This window comes from Wolffia australiana, chromosome 9, assembly GCF_029677425.1.
Source record: "Wolffia australiana isolate 7733 chromosome 9, ASM2967742v1".
Lineage (NCBI taxonomy): Eukaryota > Viridiplantae > Streptophyta > Magnoliopsida > Alismatales > Araceae > Wolffia > Wolffia australiana.
Genome location: NC_135843.1, coordinates 685,051 through 700,052, shown reverse-complemented (window position 1 = coordinate 700,052; position 15,002 = coordinate 685,051). Strand labels below are relative to the sequence as shown.

The 15,002-nt window shown below is 39.8% G+C and overlaps 1 protein-coding gene across 2 annotated transcripts; it reads right to left on the bottom strand.

Moving 5' to 3' along the window:
- Positions 1 to 11,894: 11,894 nt before the first annotated feature.
- LOC144707528 (uncharacterized) lies at positions 11,895 to 14,124 on the bottom strand. Of its 2 annotated transcripts, XM_078580671.1 has the most exons (3): positions 13,418 to 14,123; positions 12,622 to 12,808; positions 11,895 to 12,558 (listed from the first exon to the last, which is right to left on the bottom strand). In XM_078580671.1, exons 1-3 carry the CDS (start codon positions 13,763 to 13,765, stop codon positions 12,044 to 12,046), a joined length of 1,050 nt encoding a protein of 349 aa, XP_078436797.1. In that variant the 5' UTR covers positions 13,766 to 14,123; the 3' UTR covers positions 11,895 to 12,043. The 2 variants fall into 2 exon arrangements, with proteins under 2 accessions (XP_078436797.1, XP_078436796.1); XM_078580670.1 differs by having other exon boundaries at positions 11,895 to 12,808; positions 13,418 to 14,124.
- Between the last annotated feature and the right edge of the window lie 878 nt (positions 14,125 to 15,002).

The window sequence follows — 15,002 nt, the reverse complement described above, 5'->3', positions numbered from 1 at the left end:
TCCCTCTTTGAGATGTTTGTAAATGGTTGACGTTTTAAACACGTGTCATAGAAATGTTAAAAATCCTTGAAGAGTATGGGCTAATAGAATCCGCATTGTAGAACCTTATGTCCAGTCTTTTTGTGCAGCAAAATAGGCCCCATAAGTGAACGAATGACACGTCTAAAATATGTAATTGTTTGCGCTCTGGGACACATCTTTGTAGAATATGGACAGATCCAAGTTGGTACAGTTCGGGTTCATCCCAAATATGGAATCTAATGTTACTAAAAAATTTCTTATTCTTTTCTCTTCTCCAAATTCTGGGAGTACCCCTATGGCTAAGTAGTTTACTATGTGAGCATACCATGGGGCTTCATTATGTTCAATAGTGAGAAAATAATGTTGATGTATCTTAATATTTTGATGTCCCCATAAAATATCCAATTAATAGGAATGTTTATAACATATATTTAAGTATAGGTTCTCCCTTCATTAAAATATCATCATATTCACTAATCATTACATATATTCTTGGACCTTATTATTGTTGGGTTCGGTGTGTTGGTTCGTCCATGGAAAACACATTTATATGGATGGAGAAGTGTGTCGATCTATTCACTATCAATATTTAGAATGAAACACCAAATGTATCTTTTGGGGAACTCGTTCCACCCTTGACCTTGCCGCTCTGAGATCGTTCTAAAGCCGTTCACTCATCCGGCCTCTAAAAATATCCACGCGATCACTGAGCAATTGGATCTCCACATCTTCTTCTTCAACTCTTCTTGAAAATCTACAAGATCGTCTGACCATGAAAACACTCTCCTTGGATGAGTGGAGAAGAGAGTGGAGAAAGGGAGGGGCTCCCAAATCAGGCCTGCATAGGTGCTTAGAATGACACCCCTTATGACCTTATATTTCACTTAAGGTTTTTCTCAAAAACCCTAAAAAGTAAAATATATCCACCAATACCCTTATGACCTTGTGTGTGTGACCCTTTAGGCCTATGTATCATTCTAGTTAATAACTTTAGTGGCCCAATAACATTTATTGACCAACCATATTAACTAGCTATATCAACATATATATTAATTAAATCAGGATTGATTTAACCGAATTAATAGGTTAAGTTTCCAGCCCGTGGGGTGCCAAGATACACCTCATGCTCTAGAAGATACCGAGTAGTCTCAAACTCTTTCATGGAACCTTTATCGTCATCGGTTACCATATATGTATAATCGATCATTTGCCCGAGACTCTCGAATGACTTAAGGTATGATTTATCGTCAAACCCTAATCCATCATTCAATTAGTACTGATGTGTAACAAGGATCATTAGATAACACCTTCTCCAATATCCTGACTACACAGGCCACGGATTTTTCCGCATCGTCTTCCTCGAGTCAATCTCCTCTTATACCGCGGGCGGATGATCCCATCTTAACCACTCAATCATCTCTGTAAGCTTCTTACAATATCTGATCTATAACTTATTTGAATCCCATGATTAGAGGCTCGTAAGTCATAGTCAAAATGTAATCGTTCACTCACAAGATGTCCTTGGTGTCTCAGGTCAGTGGATCATTTATACAACCGTGACTTGAATCAACCTGATTCACGTTTAGGTATAATACCATTTAAGGATTTGTACGAATCAGTTCAGTGAACTCTTCCTCCAAAGAGCACCCACTATATGTCATCAATGTCACCACACTAATAGCCACAAGATCAGCCATACTTGTTGTATAAGTAGGATCAACTAGTGCTATTCTATCTGGATAATTCAATGTCTGTCTTGACTATCCATTGAATAGGAATATTTAGAATACATGTTTAAAGACTAGTGATCACTGTATTTTGATCTCATTATAATTCACTAAGTCATTGCACGTATTCATAGACTTCATTATAAACATCACACGGAATAATAATGAACACAAATATGTTATTCAATGAACTTAAATAAACATGTTGGTGTGATTGGCTTGACGGCCACATAATATCCATCAACTATAAGCATCACCCACACATCATAATGAATATGTTTGTACTAATGAATGTTGAATAAGACGTGGAATGTGGGATCAACTTGAAGGCCATGTATAACTCCACCAATGCCTTCCCCTTGCCATCATCCACCCTCATTGCACCATTGTCGTATGCCCTCATTATGTTGCTTCAAACCCCCCATATGAATTTTTGTTTTTGATTAATTTAATTTATCTGATAATGAATCATCTTCATGATCGACAATCTGTCATTAGATCAAGGGGATGATCCTGATGAAAATGAAAATCACTAATTTGATAGATCCGATCAATTATCGACCTGATCAGGGTTAGATTAACAATCTGATGTCAATCTAGTCCAAAATTGAGTTTTAATTAAATAATAAATCATCCAATATTTAATGATTTTTATTTAGATAGTTATTATAAAATAAATATTAATATATTACATTATCATATATATATGATATAAAATAGGAATAGTATAATTTTAAAGAAAAATACTTATTGAGGCTACCGTCCAAGGATGTTAGCCATTACCACATTGGTTGTGTTCAATGTCTCATGTTTCTGTCCTTACTTGCTCCTGCTTGTCCCTTGCCACTGCAATCACAGTTATTTTCTGGGTGAGAATTATTGATTTATTGATTTTCACAGTGACAATGGCATGCAACTTCCTTAAAGAGGTAAGAATTGATATGCATGATTTGTTTCCATTTGGAGGAATGGCGATAGTTGAAAAAACGGCAGTGAACCGTACTTTCGATATGTGTCACCATCATCAACAATATCATCACTGTGTTCCTAAAACTTTGAGTGGAAAGATCACGTCATTTCAATATGGTCTCCGAGTTGACTCACAATATCTACTAATAATGGTTATCGGGCCCTTGGATTCATTACCTAGACTGGTATATTAACTTAGAGGGTCACACACAAATGGTCTTTTGGACATCAAAAGATATATTTAAAATAAAAATATTTTATAAAAATTTCTTGTTAAGTATAACTAGGATAATGCCCTAAATGAAATTGATCAGAATTCCTCATGTGTCCATCCTTATTCTCCCTTCTCTCCTTGGGTGCCATCATTACGTTGAAATGACTATGATGGATCGATAACGGGACTCATCAAGATGAAGGAGAAGATTCAAGTTCCTAAGGAACCCCCAGATACATCCAAGTAATTTTTAATAAAAACCACTTAACTTTAAACACATTTTTCAACGTCCAAAAGAATTTTTATGTGTGACCTTTTAGGCCTATGTATCAATCTAGGTAATGATTCTATTGGCTAATAACCTTCATTGGTCTTCCAAATTATTTATCTCTATAATCATATAGATTAATTAATCACATTTGGATTTAACCCAATCGATAGGTTGACTTTTAGAGCATGTGGTACCAAGCTACAAATCATGTTTTAGAATATAAAAATTTACTATCTCAGATCATGTATGCATGGACTTCATTATTAGCATCACATTTGCACTCTAACGAATACACTGTATATATGAAAAATGAACGAGATTTTGAATGTATGATTGGCTTGCTAGCTTCATATATTTCCATCATATTAGCCAAAATCTATGAGATAAATAGAGGACCCTACTCATAAACTCAAAATATGGTGTGTGTTTTTGAGTCGTATCCATAAAATTTATAAACCTTTACAAAGTAAAACTATAATTGGTGATGAGAAAGGATTGTCTCTACAAGAAAGTGTAATTAAAAACTTACCTTTTATCAAAATGGTTATCAAAGAGGTGACAAGTTGATACTTATAAAACATGGTGTAGGATATGGCGTAAACAAGAAGTGAGAGTAAGATTAATATGAAAGATATAAGGTAGAGATATTAGTTGAGAGAAAAAGAGAGAAATATATAAGGATGGTGTGAAGGAATGATGATGGGATGAGAAGAGCGTATAAAATAGGTATATACATTTAGGGATGATGAGGGATGATGAATCATATGTTCTTGGAGTTCAATGTAAATGTAAAGATAGATAGGATTAAATATATATGATTGGACCAAACATCTAATGTTTCACTATAATGGTGGATATTAAAAGATGAAAGAAAGCCATTACAATGTATGTAAAATTACTAAAAATGAACATGAAACAAACATATTTTTGGAATAATGATTCCTTCTAACGAACGATCCTTCATCTCGTCTCCTCCCTCTCTCTCTCTCTCTCCCCTTCTCCACTACACCACCATGAACTCTTTCATGGTATCACACTCATCTTTGCATGTCTGAAGAAACATCCAGCGAAAAGGATGAAAATGTCGGCAAGTGTTTAGAGTTGTGTTAATATGGTTGTAATGGGACAAGTTCCAAAGATGGTTAGTACAGGAACTATGACATCCTTCAAGCTCACAACCGATAATTTTCAGTCTTGGAAGAGTTGCATCATGTCTCCATGAAATAGTCTGAAAGCTCAAAGTCACCGACGTATCCACTTCCCTTGAGGGGAGTGTAAATGACTTCATATCGCCAAGCTATCCACGTAAGCCACCTTTTTAGGCAACATGATCTAATTAAAGATGAAACTACAAAGAAGAGGACAGCTACCCAGTAATCGATTAGAGAATTAGTGGCTAGGATTGAATATATGATGAAAGATCGATAGCATACACGATAGACAGCTAAGATTAAATATATATAGGAAGTTATAACAGCAATCATTTAAAAATAGAAAGGGTTGATTATACATAGTAATATAAATGCAAACCAAAATTTAAAAATGTGATTTCAGCAATAATATCTTGATTAACCAACCATATTGTTTTTTGTGTGTGCGTGTGTCTCTCTCTCTTTCTTCTACTTACTTTATTATGGATCTTGATATTCTTAAAGACATCACTGCTCCTCTTTGTCACTATCACCCTCCGTGACATTGTCGTTACAGCACGCTCACCTCTGCTAGGATTTGTTTGTTCATTAAATTTCATTAACCATCGAAGGAATTGTTTGCTCTTTCAGTTACAAAGGAAAATGAGGGCCTATCGTCTCTAATTATATTGTAGCATCGTCGGTGTAGCATGATGAAGATTATCTTCAAATTATCTTTACATTTAAAACTTGATGCGTTCATTAAGATTTAAGATTTTTTGCTTATTGCGGTGGATGACGCATCTTCCGTCCGGACCCGGTATTCCTTGCGTTCGTATCGTCCTCCGGATGACGCGACCGGGACGCCGAATACAAGAGCCAAGAGAGACCCTAAGAGGGAGAGAGGAGAGAGAGAAGAGAGCAGACAATGGAGAGATCAACGAGAGAGAGAGAGAGAGAGAAGAAAGCGAAGAGGAAAGAGAGAGACAGAGAGAGACAGAGAGAGAAGAACGCAAAGAGGAGAGAGACAGAGAGAAAGAGAGAAGATAGCGAAGAGGAGAGAGAGAGACAGAGAGAAAGAGAGTGAAGAAAGCGACAAGGATAGAGACAGAGAGAAAGAGAGAGGAAAGCGAAGAAGAGAGAGATAGAGAGAAAGAGAGTGAAGAAAGCGAAGAGGAGAGGAGAGACAAAGAGAAAGAGTCTGAAGAAAGCGAATGGAGAGAGAGAGAGACAAAGAAAAGAGAGAGAAGAAAGCAAAGAGGAGAGAGAGACAAAGAAAAGAGAGAGAAGAAAGCGAAGAGGAGAGAGAGCAACAGAGAGAAAGAGAGAGAAGAAAGTGAAGGAGAGAGAGAGAGAAGAAAGCAAAGAGGGAGAGAGAAAGAGAAAGAGAGAAAGAGAGAGAGAGAGAGAGAGAGAGAGAGAAGAAAGCAAAGAGGGAGAGAGAAAGAGAAAGAGAGAAAGAGAAAGAGAGAGAGAGAGAGAAGAAAGCAAAGAGGGAGAGAGAAAGAGAAAGAGAGAGAGAGAGAGAAGAAAGCAAAGAGGGAGAGAGAAAGAGAAAGAGAGAGAGAGAGAGAAGAAAATGAAGAGGAGAGAGAGGGAGAAGAAAGTGAAGAGATGAGAGAGAGAAGAGAGATCGACGAGACAGAAGAAATCAAAGAAAAGAGAGAGGGACAATAGAGATCGACGAGAAAAGAATGTAAAGAGAAAGAGAGAGTGAAGCAAAATGAAGACAGAGATAGAAGGCAAAAGAGCATTGAGAGAGAGAGAGAGAAGCAAATGGAGAGAGAGATACAAGAGAGAATAGAATGGAAAGAGAGAGAGAGAGAGAGAAAGGAGAGTTTTAGATCTGTAGGAGGCTTGCGCCGATCCTCAACGATGATGAAGATCCTAAGTGAATGTAAATCAATGTAAAACACACCTCAATCCATGGTGTCTTGTCTTAGTGGAAAGCTTGAGGGGAGGCCTTTTGAATCAATACCAAATGACTTCCGGAAGTCTCTCTGAATAATGGATGCTCAGGAGAAAAGTCAATTACCATATTACCCAATGACCTGGCCCCTATTTATAGGAAGAGGTGATACTTAATCCTCTTTAGTCTATCTTAAGTTATCTCATCATTAAAATTAAGATAGACTTAGCATCTACACAATTAATTACCATACTTAATTGTTATAAATGTCTTAATCCGGTCATTAAGTGAATCATATATAAATTGAGACTTATGACTGATAGCTTAACAATATGCAATTATATACATACACATAATTGTCCATAAATTGAGAAATTGATCTAACAGAGAGATAAGAGAGAATATTATGGAAAGACAGAGAAAGAGAGATGAGAGAGAATATTATGGAAAGAAAGAGATACAGAGAAGCAAATGAAGACAGAGAGAGGGGAGAGAATAGAATAGAGAGAGAAGCAAACGAAGGCAAAGAGAGAAGCGAGACTATAATGGGAAGAGACAGAGAGAAGCAAATGAATACAAATAGAGAAGAGAGAATAGGATGAAGATAGAGAGAAGCAAATGAAGAGAGAATAGGATGGAGAGAATATAGAGTAGAGAGAGAGAGAAGAAAAGCAACTGGAAACATATGGACAAGAGATAATAGAATGGATAGGGAAAAGGAGAGAGATAAGAGAATATTATGGAAAGAGAGATATATATATAGGAAGAAATATTACGGAAAGAGAGAAAGAGACAAAGAATCAAATGAAGACAGAGAAGAGAGAATAGAATGGAGAGAGAGAGAGAGAGAAGAAAACGAATACAGAGAGAAAAGAGTGAATAGAATAGAAAGAGAGCGAAACAAATGAAGATAGAAATAGAAGAGAGAACAGAATGGAAAGAGAAAGGGGAGAATAGAATGGAAAGAGAGAGAAGCAAATGAAGACATAAAGAGAAGAGAGAAAAGAATAGAAAGAGAGAGAAGCAAATGAAGACAGAGAGAGGAGAGAGAATAGAATAAAAAGCAGAGAGAAGCAAATGAAGACAGAAAGAAGAGAGAATAGAACAGAAAGAAAGAGAGAGAAGCAAATGAAGACATTAAGAGAAGAGATAATAGAATGGAAAGAGAAAGAGAGAGAGAGAGAGAGAGAGAGAGAGATAAGAGAATAGAATGGAAAGAGAGAGGGGAGAACAGAATAAAAAGGAGAGAGAAGCGAATGAAGACAGAGAAAGAAGAGAGAATAGAACAGAAAGAGAGAGAGAAGCAAATGAAGACAGAAAGAGGAGAGAATAGAATAGAAAGAGAGAGAAAGAAGAGACGGAAGCAAATGAAGACAGAGAAAGAAGAGAGGGAAGCAAACGAAGACAGAGATAGAAGAGAGAATATGATGGAGAGAGAGAGAGAAGCAAATGTAGACAATAGACAGAGAGAAGAGAGGTAGAGAAAAAAAGAACGAAGAGAGAGAGAGAGAGAGAGAGAGAGAGATAGAGAGAGAGAGAGAGAGAGAAAGGGCATGATGACTAGGGAACAAGTGGAGAAGAGGATAATTCACCCATGCCGTAAAAATCTGTGTTCACGTATTTTATCCCCCTCATCAGAGAGAATATTAATAGAGATATAGTTAGAGACATAGAGAAAGAGCGACACGTCTTTTCTTAATTTTTTGCTTGACCATCCGGTCAAACTTCATCCCTTCCCTGTGCCGTGCAGAGGAAGCTAGAGAGAGAGATGCACGCAGATAAGGAAAGTTGTTGAGAGAGAGATACACGTCCCTTTCAAAAGATTAGAGAGAGAAAGAACGGAAAGTAGCTACTAGAGCGAGAGATAAAAGCGACGATCGGACCAATCTCAGCCGTCCAACCGTCAAGCGTAAAAAGCATTTATTTCTATTTTCTCGCCTAATCGTTTGATAAGATATATACTCAGATAGTACAATCATTATCTCCTTTATGTGCTAAAAAAGAAAAAAAACAAAATATTATCGTGCCGACATTACTGTTCTTTATTCTGATCCTGGCACATCAAAATGTGGACCCCACCTCTAACGTCATTTCGCACTTTAATGATCGAATTTTAATGCCTTTTTTTCCAAAAATCTGAATCTTTACTAGTTATAAAAAAATAAAGTCGCGTAATACGTATATATCGAGAAGTGTAAATCCACGATTTAATTCAATTTTTGCCCTTTTCTCAGAAAACGTGTGAAACGTGAAGAGGCTAAAAATAATATTTAATTCGGTTTTTCGCATTTATGAAAAATTAGATTTCGCGCGGGGCTCAGTGCAATGATGACTTTACCTTCTTTAAGTAAATATTGAAAATAAACAGGTTCGATGAGACGAGCGGTGACGGGAGTTCCGTAGACGTCCCCATCGCCCGCGGTAACCTCACCGCCCACAAGTACTCCGGGACGACAGCTGACGGCATAACGCAAAAGTGGGCCCCACCGACCACTCGTCATTAGGCACGTGCGAATATTTGAAGAGGGGATATTTTTCATTTGCACAAAAAACAAAAAAGTTGTACAGGTGTCAATTTATGGGTATTACAGTCCAATCACCTCTCAAAAAGAGGAGTAATTTCTTCAGCCAAAAAATAATAAGAGGCTTAGTCAGTCAGTAGTCTTCGAAGAGGGGATAATTTCCCTTGGCAAAAAAACCCAAAAAAGTTGTATAGGTGTCAACTCTAGGGGTATTACAGTCAAATCACATTCCAAAAAGACCATAATTTCTTCAGCCATAATAAGGGGATAATTCCTCTCAGCAAAAAAACCAAAAAACATGCACAGGTGTCAACTTTATGGGTATTACAGTCAAATCACATTCCAAAGAAGACCATAATTTCTTCAGCCATAATAAGAGGATAATTCCTCTTAGTAAAAAAACCAAAAACATGCACAGGTGTCAACTTTAGATGTATTACAGTCATATCACATTCCAAAAAGACCATAATTTCTTCAGCCATAATAAGAGGATAATTCCTCTTAGCAAAAAATAACCAAAAAACTTGTACAGGTGTCAATAGTGTTCGCCCGTCCCAATACTGATACCGGATGACAGTATCGGGACAATGTTGTATGGGATACCGGAAAGGGAATTTTCGGTAGCCGTTTCTTTCGATATCTAGATATCGGATATCGGTTGCTATAGTGTCAATATCCGATATCGATATCCGTCTCCATGTCATCATCCGCCTCTGTCTCAAGGGGGCGGATGACGATATTGGATATTGGTGTAGGATATCGGATTCCGATACCCAACTTAGAGGGTTTTTATAAAAATATTTTTTATTCATTAGTAATGAGCGCTAGACGAATCAACTTGCCGAAGAGGGTATTTAGAGCTTTTAATTTATTAAGTGGTGCGTTAAATATATACAAGTCGAACATTTTTTTTCTTCCATATGGGATTACAGCATCATTCCGAGTTTAACAAACTCATAATACTTTATCCCATATGGAAGAAAAAAGAAATTTTGGGCTTATTGATTAGACAAAGTATTAATATCATAAATATATATTATATAAATAACCGGCTAACAATATAATAAATATTTATTAAAATGTATTTATTTCATCTAATAAATATTATACCTTATTTAATATATATAGCGCATGATTTTGAATATCTTTCATATGGGATAACAGGATTCGAATTTATTGTGAACTGCAAATCCTGTTATCCCATATGGAAGAAAATAAAAATATTACACTGTATATATTAATCTAGGTTGATAACATATTAAAACGTAACTCGTTGGATATAAATAAATTGTTGAATGAGATGGATGGCATAATTTATTTCAGTGGATGCCGGATACCGGCTCCAATATCCAGATATCAAAGACCGATATCTGGTATCTGATATCCAGATCATCCTTACCCCTCCAATATCCATCCTCGACATCCGTCTACACCTAACGGACGGATATTGCCCGATATTTGATATCTGATATCCGATATCAGACACTTTCCCAGTTTTTTCCAGATATCGGATATCGGTTGTTCGATACCAGATATTGGACGGATATCGGTTGTACAAACACTGGGTATCAACTTTAGGGGTACTACAGTCAAATCACATTCCAAAAAGACCACAATGAGAGGATAATTCCTCTTGGCAAAAAAAACCAAAAACTTGCACAGGCGTCAACTTTAGGGGTATTACAGTCAAATCACCTTCTAAGAAGACCATAATTTCTTCAGCCATAATAAGAAGATAATTCTTCTTAGTAAAAAAACCAAAAAACTTGCACAGGTGTCAATTTTTGGGGTGTTACGGTCAAATCACCTTCTGAAAAGGCCATAATTTCTTCAGCCTTAAAAAGGATAATTCCTCTCAGCAAAAAAACCAAAAAAATTGCACAGGTGACAACTCTAGGAGGGGTATTACAGTCAAATCACCTTCTAAAAAGGTAATAATTTTATTAGCCATAAAAAGAGAACAATGCCCCTTAGCAAAAAAACCAAAAACTTGCGCAGGTGTCAACTTTATGGGTATTACAGTCTAATCACTTTCCAAAATAGGTGATAATTTCTTAAGCCGGCAAAAAAGAAGCTCACTCAATCAGTAGTCTTCAAAGATGGGACAATTTCCCTTCCATTTGCAAAAGAAACACCAAAAAAGATGTACAAGTCGACTTTAGGGCAATTACAGTCAAAGCACTTTCCAAAAAAAAAGTCATAAAAAAGAAGCTCACTCAGTCAGCAGCCTTTGAAGATGGGATAATTTCCATTAGCAAAAAAAAAACCAAAAACAGTTGTACAGGTGTCCACTTTAGGGGTATTACAGTCAAATCACCTTCCAAAAAAGGCGATAATTTCTTCAGCCAAAAAAAAAGAAGCTCACTCAGCCAGTAGTCTTCGGAGACGGGATAATTTCCATCAGTAAAAAAAAAGAACCAAAAAAAGTTGAACAGATGTCCACTTTAGGGGTATTAAAGTCCAATCATATTCCAAAAATTTCTTCACCGAAAAATAGACTTGGAAGATGGGATAATTTGCATTAGAAAAAAAAAGGAACCAAAAAAAAGTGTACAGGTGTCAACTTTAGGGGTATTACAGTCAAATTACCTTCCAAAATGCGATAATTTCTTCAGCCAAAAAAAAAGAAGCTCACTCAGCCAGTAATCTTCGGAGACGGGATAATTTCCATCAGTAAAAAAAAAGAACCAAAAATAGTTGTACAGGTTAAACTTAAGGGTATTAAAGTCCAATCATATTCCAAATATTTCTACACCAATAAATAGTCTTAGAAGATGGGATAATTTCCAATAGAAAAAAAAGAACCAAAAAAAGGTGTACAGGTGTCCACTTTAGGGGTATTACAGTCCAATCACCTTCCAAAAAAGGCAATACAGCCAAAAAAAAAGAAGCTCACTCAGCCAGTAGTCCTCGGAGACGAGATAATTTCCATTAGTAAAAAAAGTTGTACAGGTGTCCATTTTAGGGGTATTAAAGTCCAATCATATTCCAAAAATTTCTTCACCAAAATATAGTCTTCGAAGATGGGATAGTTTCCATTAGAAAAAAAAGGAACCAAAAAAAGTTGTACAGGTGTCCACTTTAGGGGTATTAAAATCCAATTATATTCCAAAAATTTCTTCACGAAAATATAGTCTTCGAAGATGGGATAATTTCCATTATAAAAAAAAAAGAACCAAAAAAAGGTGTACAGGTGTCCACGTTAGGGTATTACAGTCAAATCACCTTCCAAAAAAAGGCGACAATTTCTTCAGCCAAAAAAAAAAGGCTCAGTCAGTCACTACACTACACCTCCCCCCCCCCTCGAACTCACCGCCGCCACCGACGAAGAAGTCGGCGGCGCCGCCACCGCCATCGACAAAGACGGCGGCGCCGCCGGTAGCGGAGAAGAAGACGGTGTTGGCGGCGGAGACGGCGGCGGCGGAGAAGAGGGCGGCGGTGGCGGCGGTGAAGGCGGCGGCGGCAGCGGCAGCGGAGAAGACGGCGGCGGAGGCGGCGGCGGCGGAGAAGGGTAGGTGCGGAGAGCGGGGGAGAGCCACTTGGAGCGGAGATAGTCGGGACGGCGCCAGGGGGGTACGTGGAGGCCCTTCTTCTTCAAGCTCTGCCGGGCGGCCTCCGACATGACGTCGACAAGCTCCGCCAGCCGCCCCGCCCCGCCCACGAACACCGCCGGCAACGCCTGCAAAGCCGCCCTGTACGCCTTCGTCGACCGCGCGATCTCGAACTCCGCCCGAAACTCCAAGTCCACGATCGCCCTCTCCCCCCCCAACACCACCTCCACGAACTCGTACTCCCCTGCGAGGTTCCAGAAGCTTCCAGAGTGTTCTAGAATGATCGAGAAGGTTCTAGAAGGGTTACCGGCGGGAGCGGCGGGGGACTTGTCCCAGCGGGAGAGGCAGACGGCCGCGTCGTGGCCGAGGCTGCGGAGCGCGTCCACGACGGATTTCCTCCGCTCGCTTCTCCTGCTGTTCTTCTGCTCCGACAGGATCTTGGAGATGTCCGCCAGGAGATTTCTCTCCGCCGCGCTCACGCAGGGCGCTAAGCTCTGTTGCAGGATACAGGATCGAGTTTAATTTGTCGAGAAATCACTCCATTGATTGGTAGATTGATCAGTCTGTAATCAGAAGAACTCGCGATCGAATTCGAATGACCGAATGGTTGAACATCCGCCGATCAGCAGAAAAGAAAGTCGTGATCCAACACGAATGATCGATTGATTGATCACCGGTCGATCAGCAGAAAAAAAGTAAAGAAATATCGATAATCGATCGATCAGCAGAAACGAAAGTCGCTTCGAATGAATAATTGATGGATCATCGGTCGATCAGCAGAAAAACGTAAAGAAGTATCGGGATTCGATCGATCAACAGAAAAGCACGTCGCGCTCCAACTCGAGTGAATAATCGATAGATCCTCGATCGATCGGCAGAAAAAAGAAAAGAAATGTCGATTTTCGATCGATCAACAGAAACGAAAATCGCGATCCAGTTCGAATGAATGATTGATAGATCCTCGGTCGATCAACAGGAAAAAAGTAAAGAAATGAAAGTTACAAAGGAACATCCGTCGGTTGACGGAGATCTGAAGGATGACAATCGTGAAAGAAACCGATCGGTGGATGGGAGGATGTAGAAAGGCAGGAGATTGGATTAACCTTGAGGAGGTCGAGAGAGTCGCCGTGGGAGGAAGAGGAGACGGTGACGTCACCGAAATCGAGCTCGTCGTCGGAGAGATCGTCGGAGCTGCCATTGAAACAGTTACATCGCCGTGGGGGAGGAGGTTGAGGCCGCTCGTACGACTCCATGAAGTTCTGTACCATTCCAGCCAAGCACTGCGAGCTCGGCTCGAACTCCAATGGCGGCTCCTTCTCCTTGTCCGCAGACGTGTGCCTCAGCTGCCTCTCGAAGAACCTCTTCAGCCGGAACTTATACGCCGGCGCCGATTTCGACACCTCGATCGGGATCGGGACGTCGATCGGTTGAATCTTAAGCGGAAACGGCATCGTGAAAGCTCGATTTGGATCAAAATCTCCCGATCGAACTCCGACAACGAAAATTTCGAACAAATCAAGCTTTCCGAACAAGAAATTACATGCAGATGATCCGAAAAAACCACATCTGAATAGGATCGAACGATTAGCCCTAGAAGCGTTCGGGAAAATCGTGACTGAGAGGATATCTCGTTTTCCGGCGATCGGCCGGCGGATCACCAGAGCTGGCGTTGGCCATGCCTGATTCAACGAATAAGGTCATCACTTTATTTCTCCTTTCTCAAGAGATTATCTAGCGGGAGTCGTGATCGCCATGGCCGGAGCTTGCGTGCACACTGGGAGCAAGAACGGATAGAAGATTTTTCAAGCGGATTGAGGAAGAAGGGTCTGTATTTAAAGGCGGAGAAAATGGTGGGCCCAATCAAGGCTGACATGGCCGCCACATCAGCTTCCCACGTGGACCCGTGCCCTCGTGGCAAAACGCCTCCTACACACTTCGATAATTATCCTAAATAGCCCTCACTTGTCCGCCATTTTTTAATCCTTACAAAGGGTATTATCGTGATTTCATAGGTCGATTTCATGCAAACCGCCACGTCAGGAGGAAGGCGTGTACAGTACGCGTTAATGGGCCTTTAACGGGTCCGTATGTCGCCCATTAATCGTGACAGGGCCCGGTGAGTCACCATCGGTCATCCGCGAAACGGAGGGCGTCCGATCAGAATTGGACGGTTGCGATCCCACGATCGGCTGCAGCGATGGTCGGTCCGTAATTGATTTCTTCTGGGGCCCGTTGGACAATATTACGAAATCCTCGGAGTAAATTAATCATTGAGAAAAGTATAGGGGCAAAAACGTACGTAAAAGTTTATCAGCGGGTGAGACGTGTAAGTCTAGATTGGAGAGCATTGATGACGTCTGCAAAGGTCTGCGGGGCGGCCACGTCAGTACCAGGTGGCGGAAAATAAGAGAGAGGTCGTACGAAGGGTGGATAAGCGAATTAATAGAGTAAGAGGGTAAGTGGCAAGAAAGGACGAAAATATAAAAATGGGGGTCGGTGAGAGGGGTAAAGTCACCGGCGGAGGACGGGACCGCGAGAAACGACAAAAGGGGGCTGAGGGAAGGTTTGGAAGGCATGATAGTGGAATGGACGGCTGGATTTGATTTGTAGAAAGAGGGGTTGATGGCGATGGGGGAGTCAGAAGGGGAAATGTGTAAATATTGTTACGGAATTGATTGGGGGGGTTTA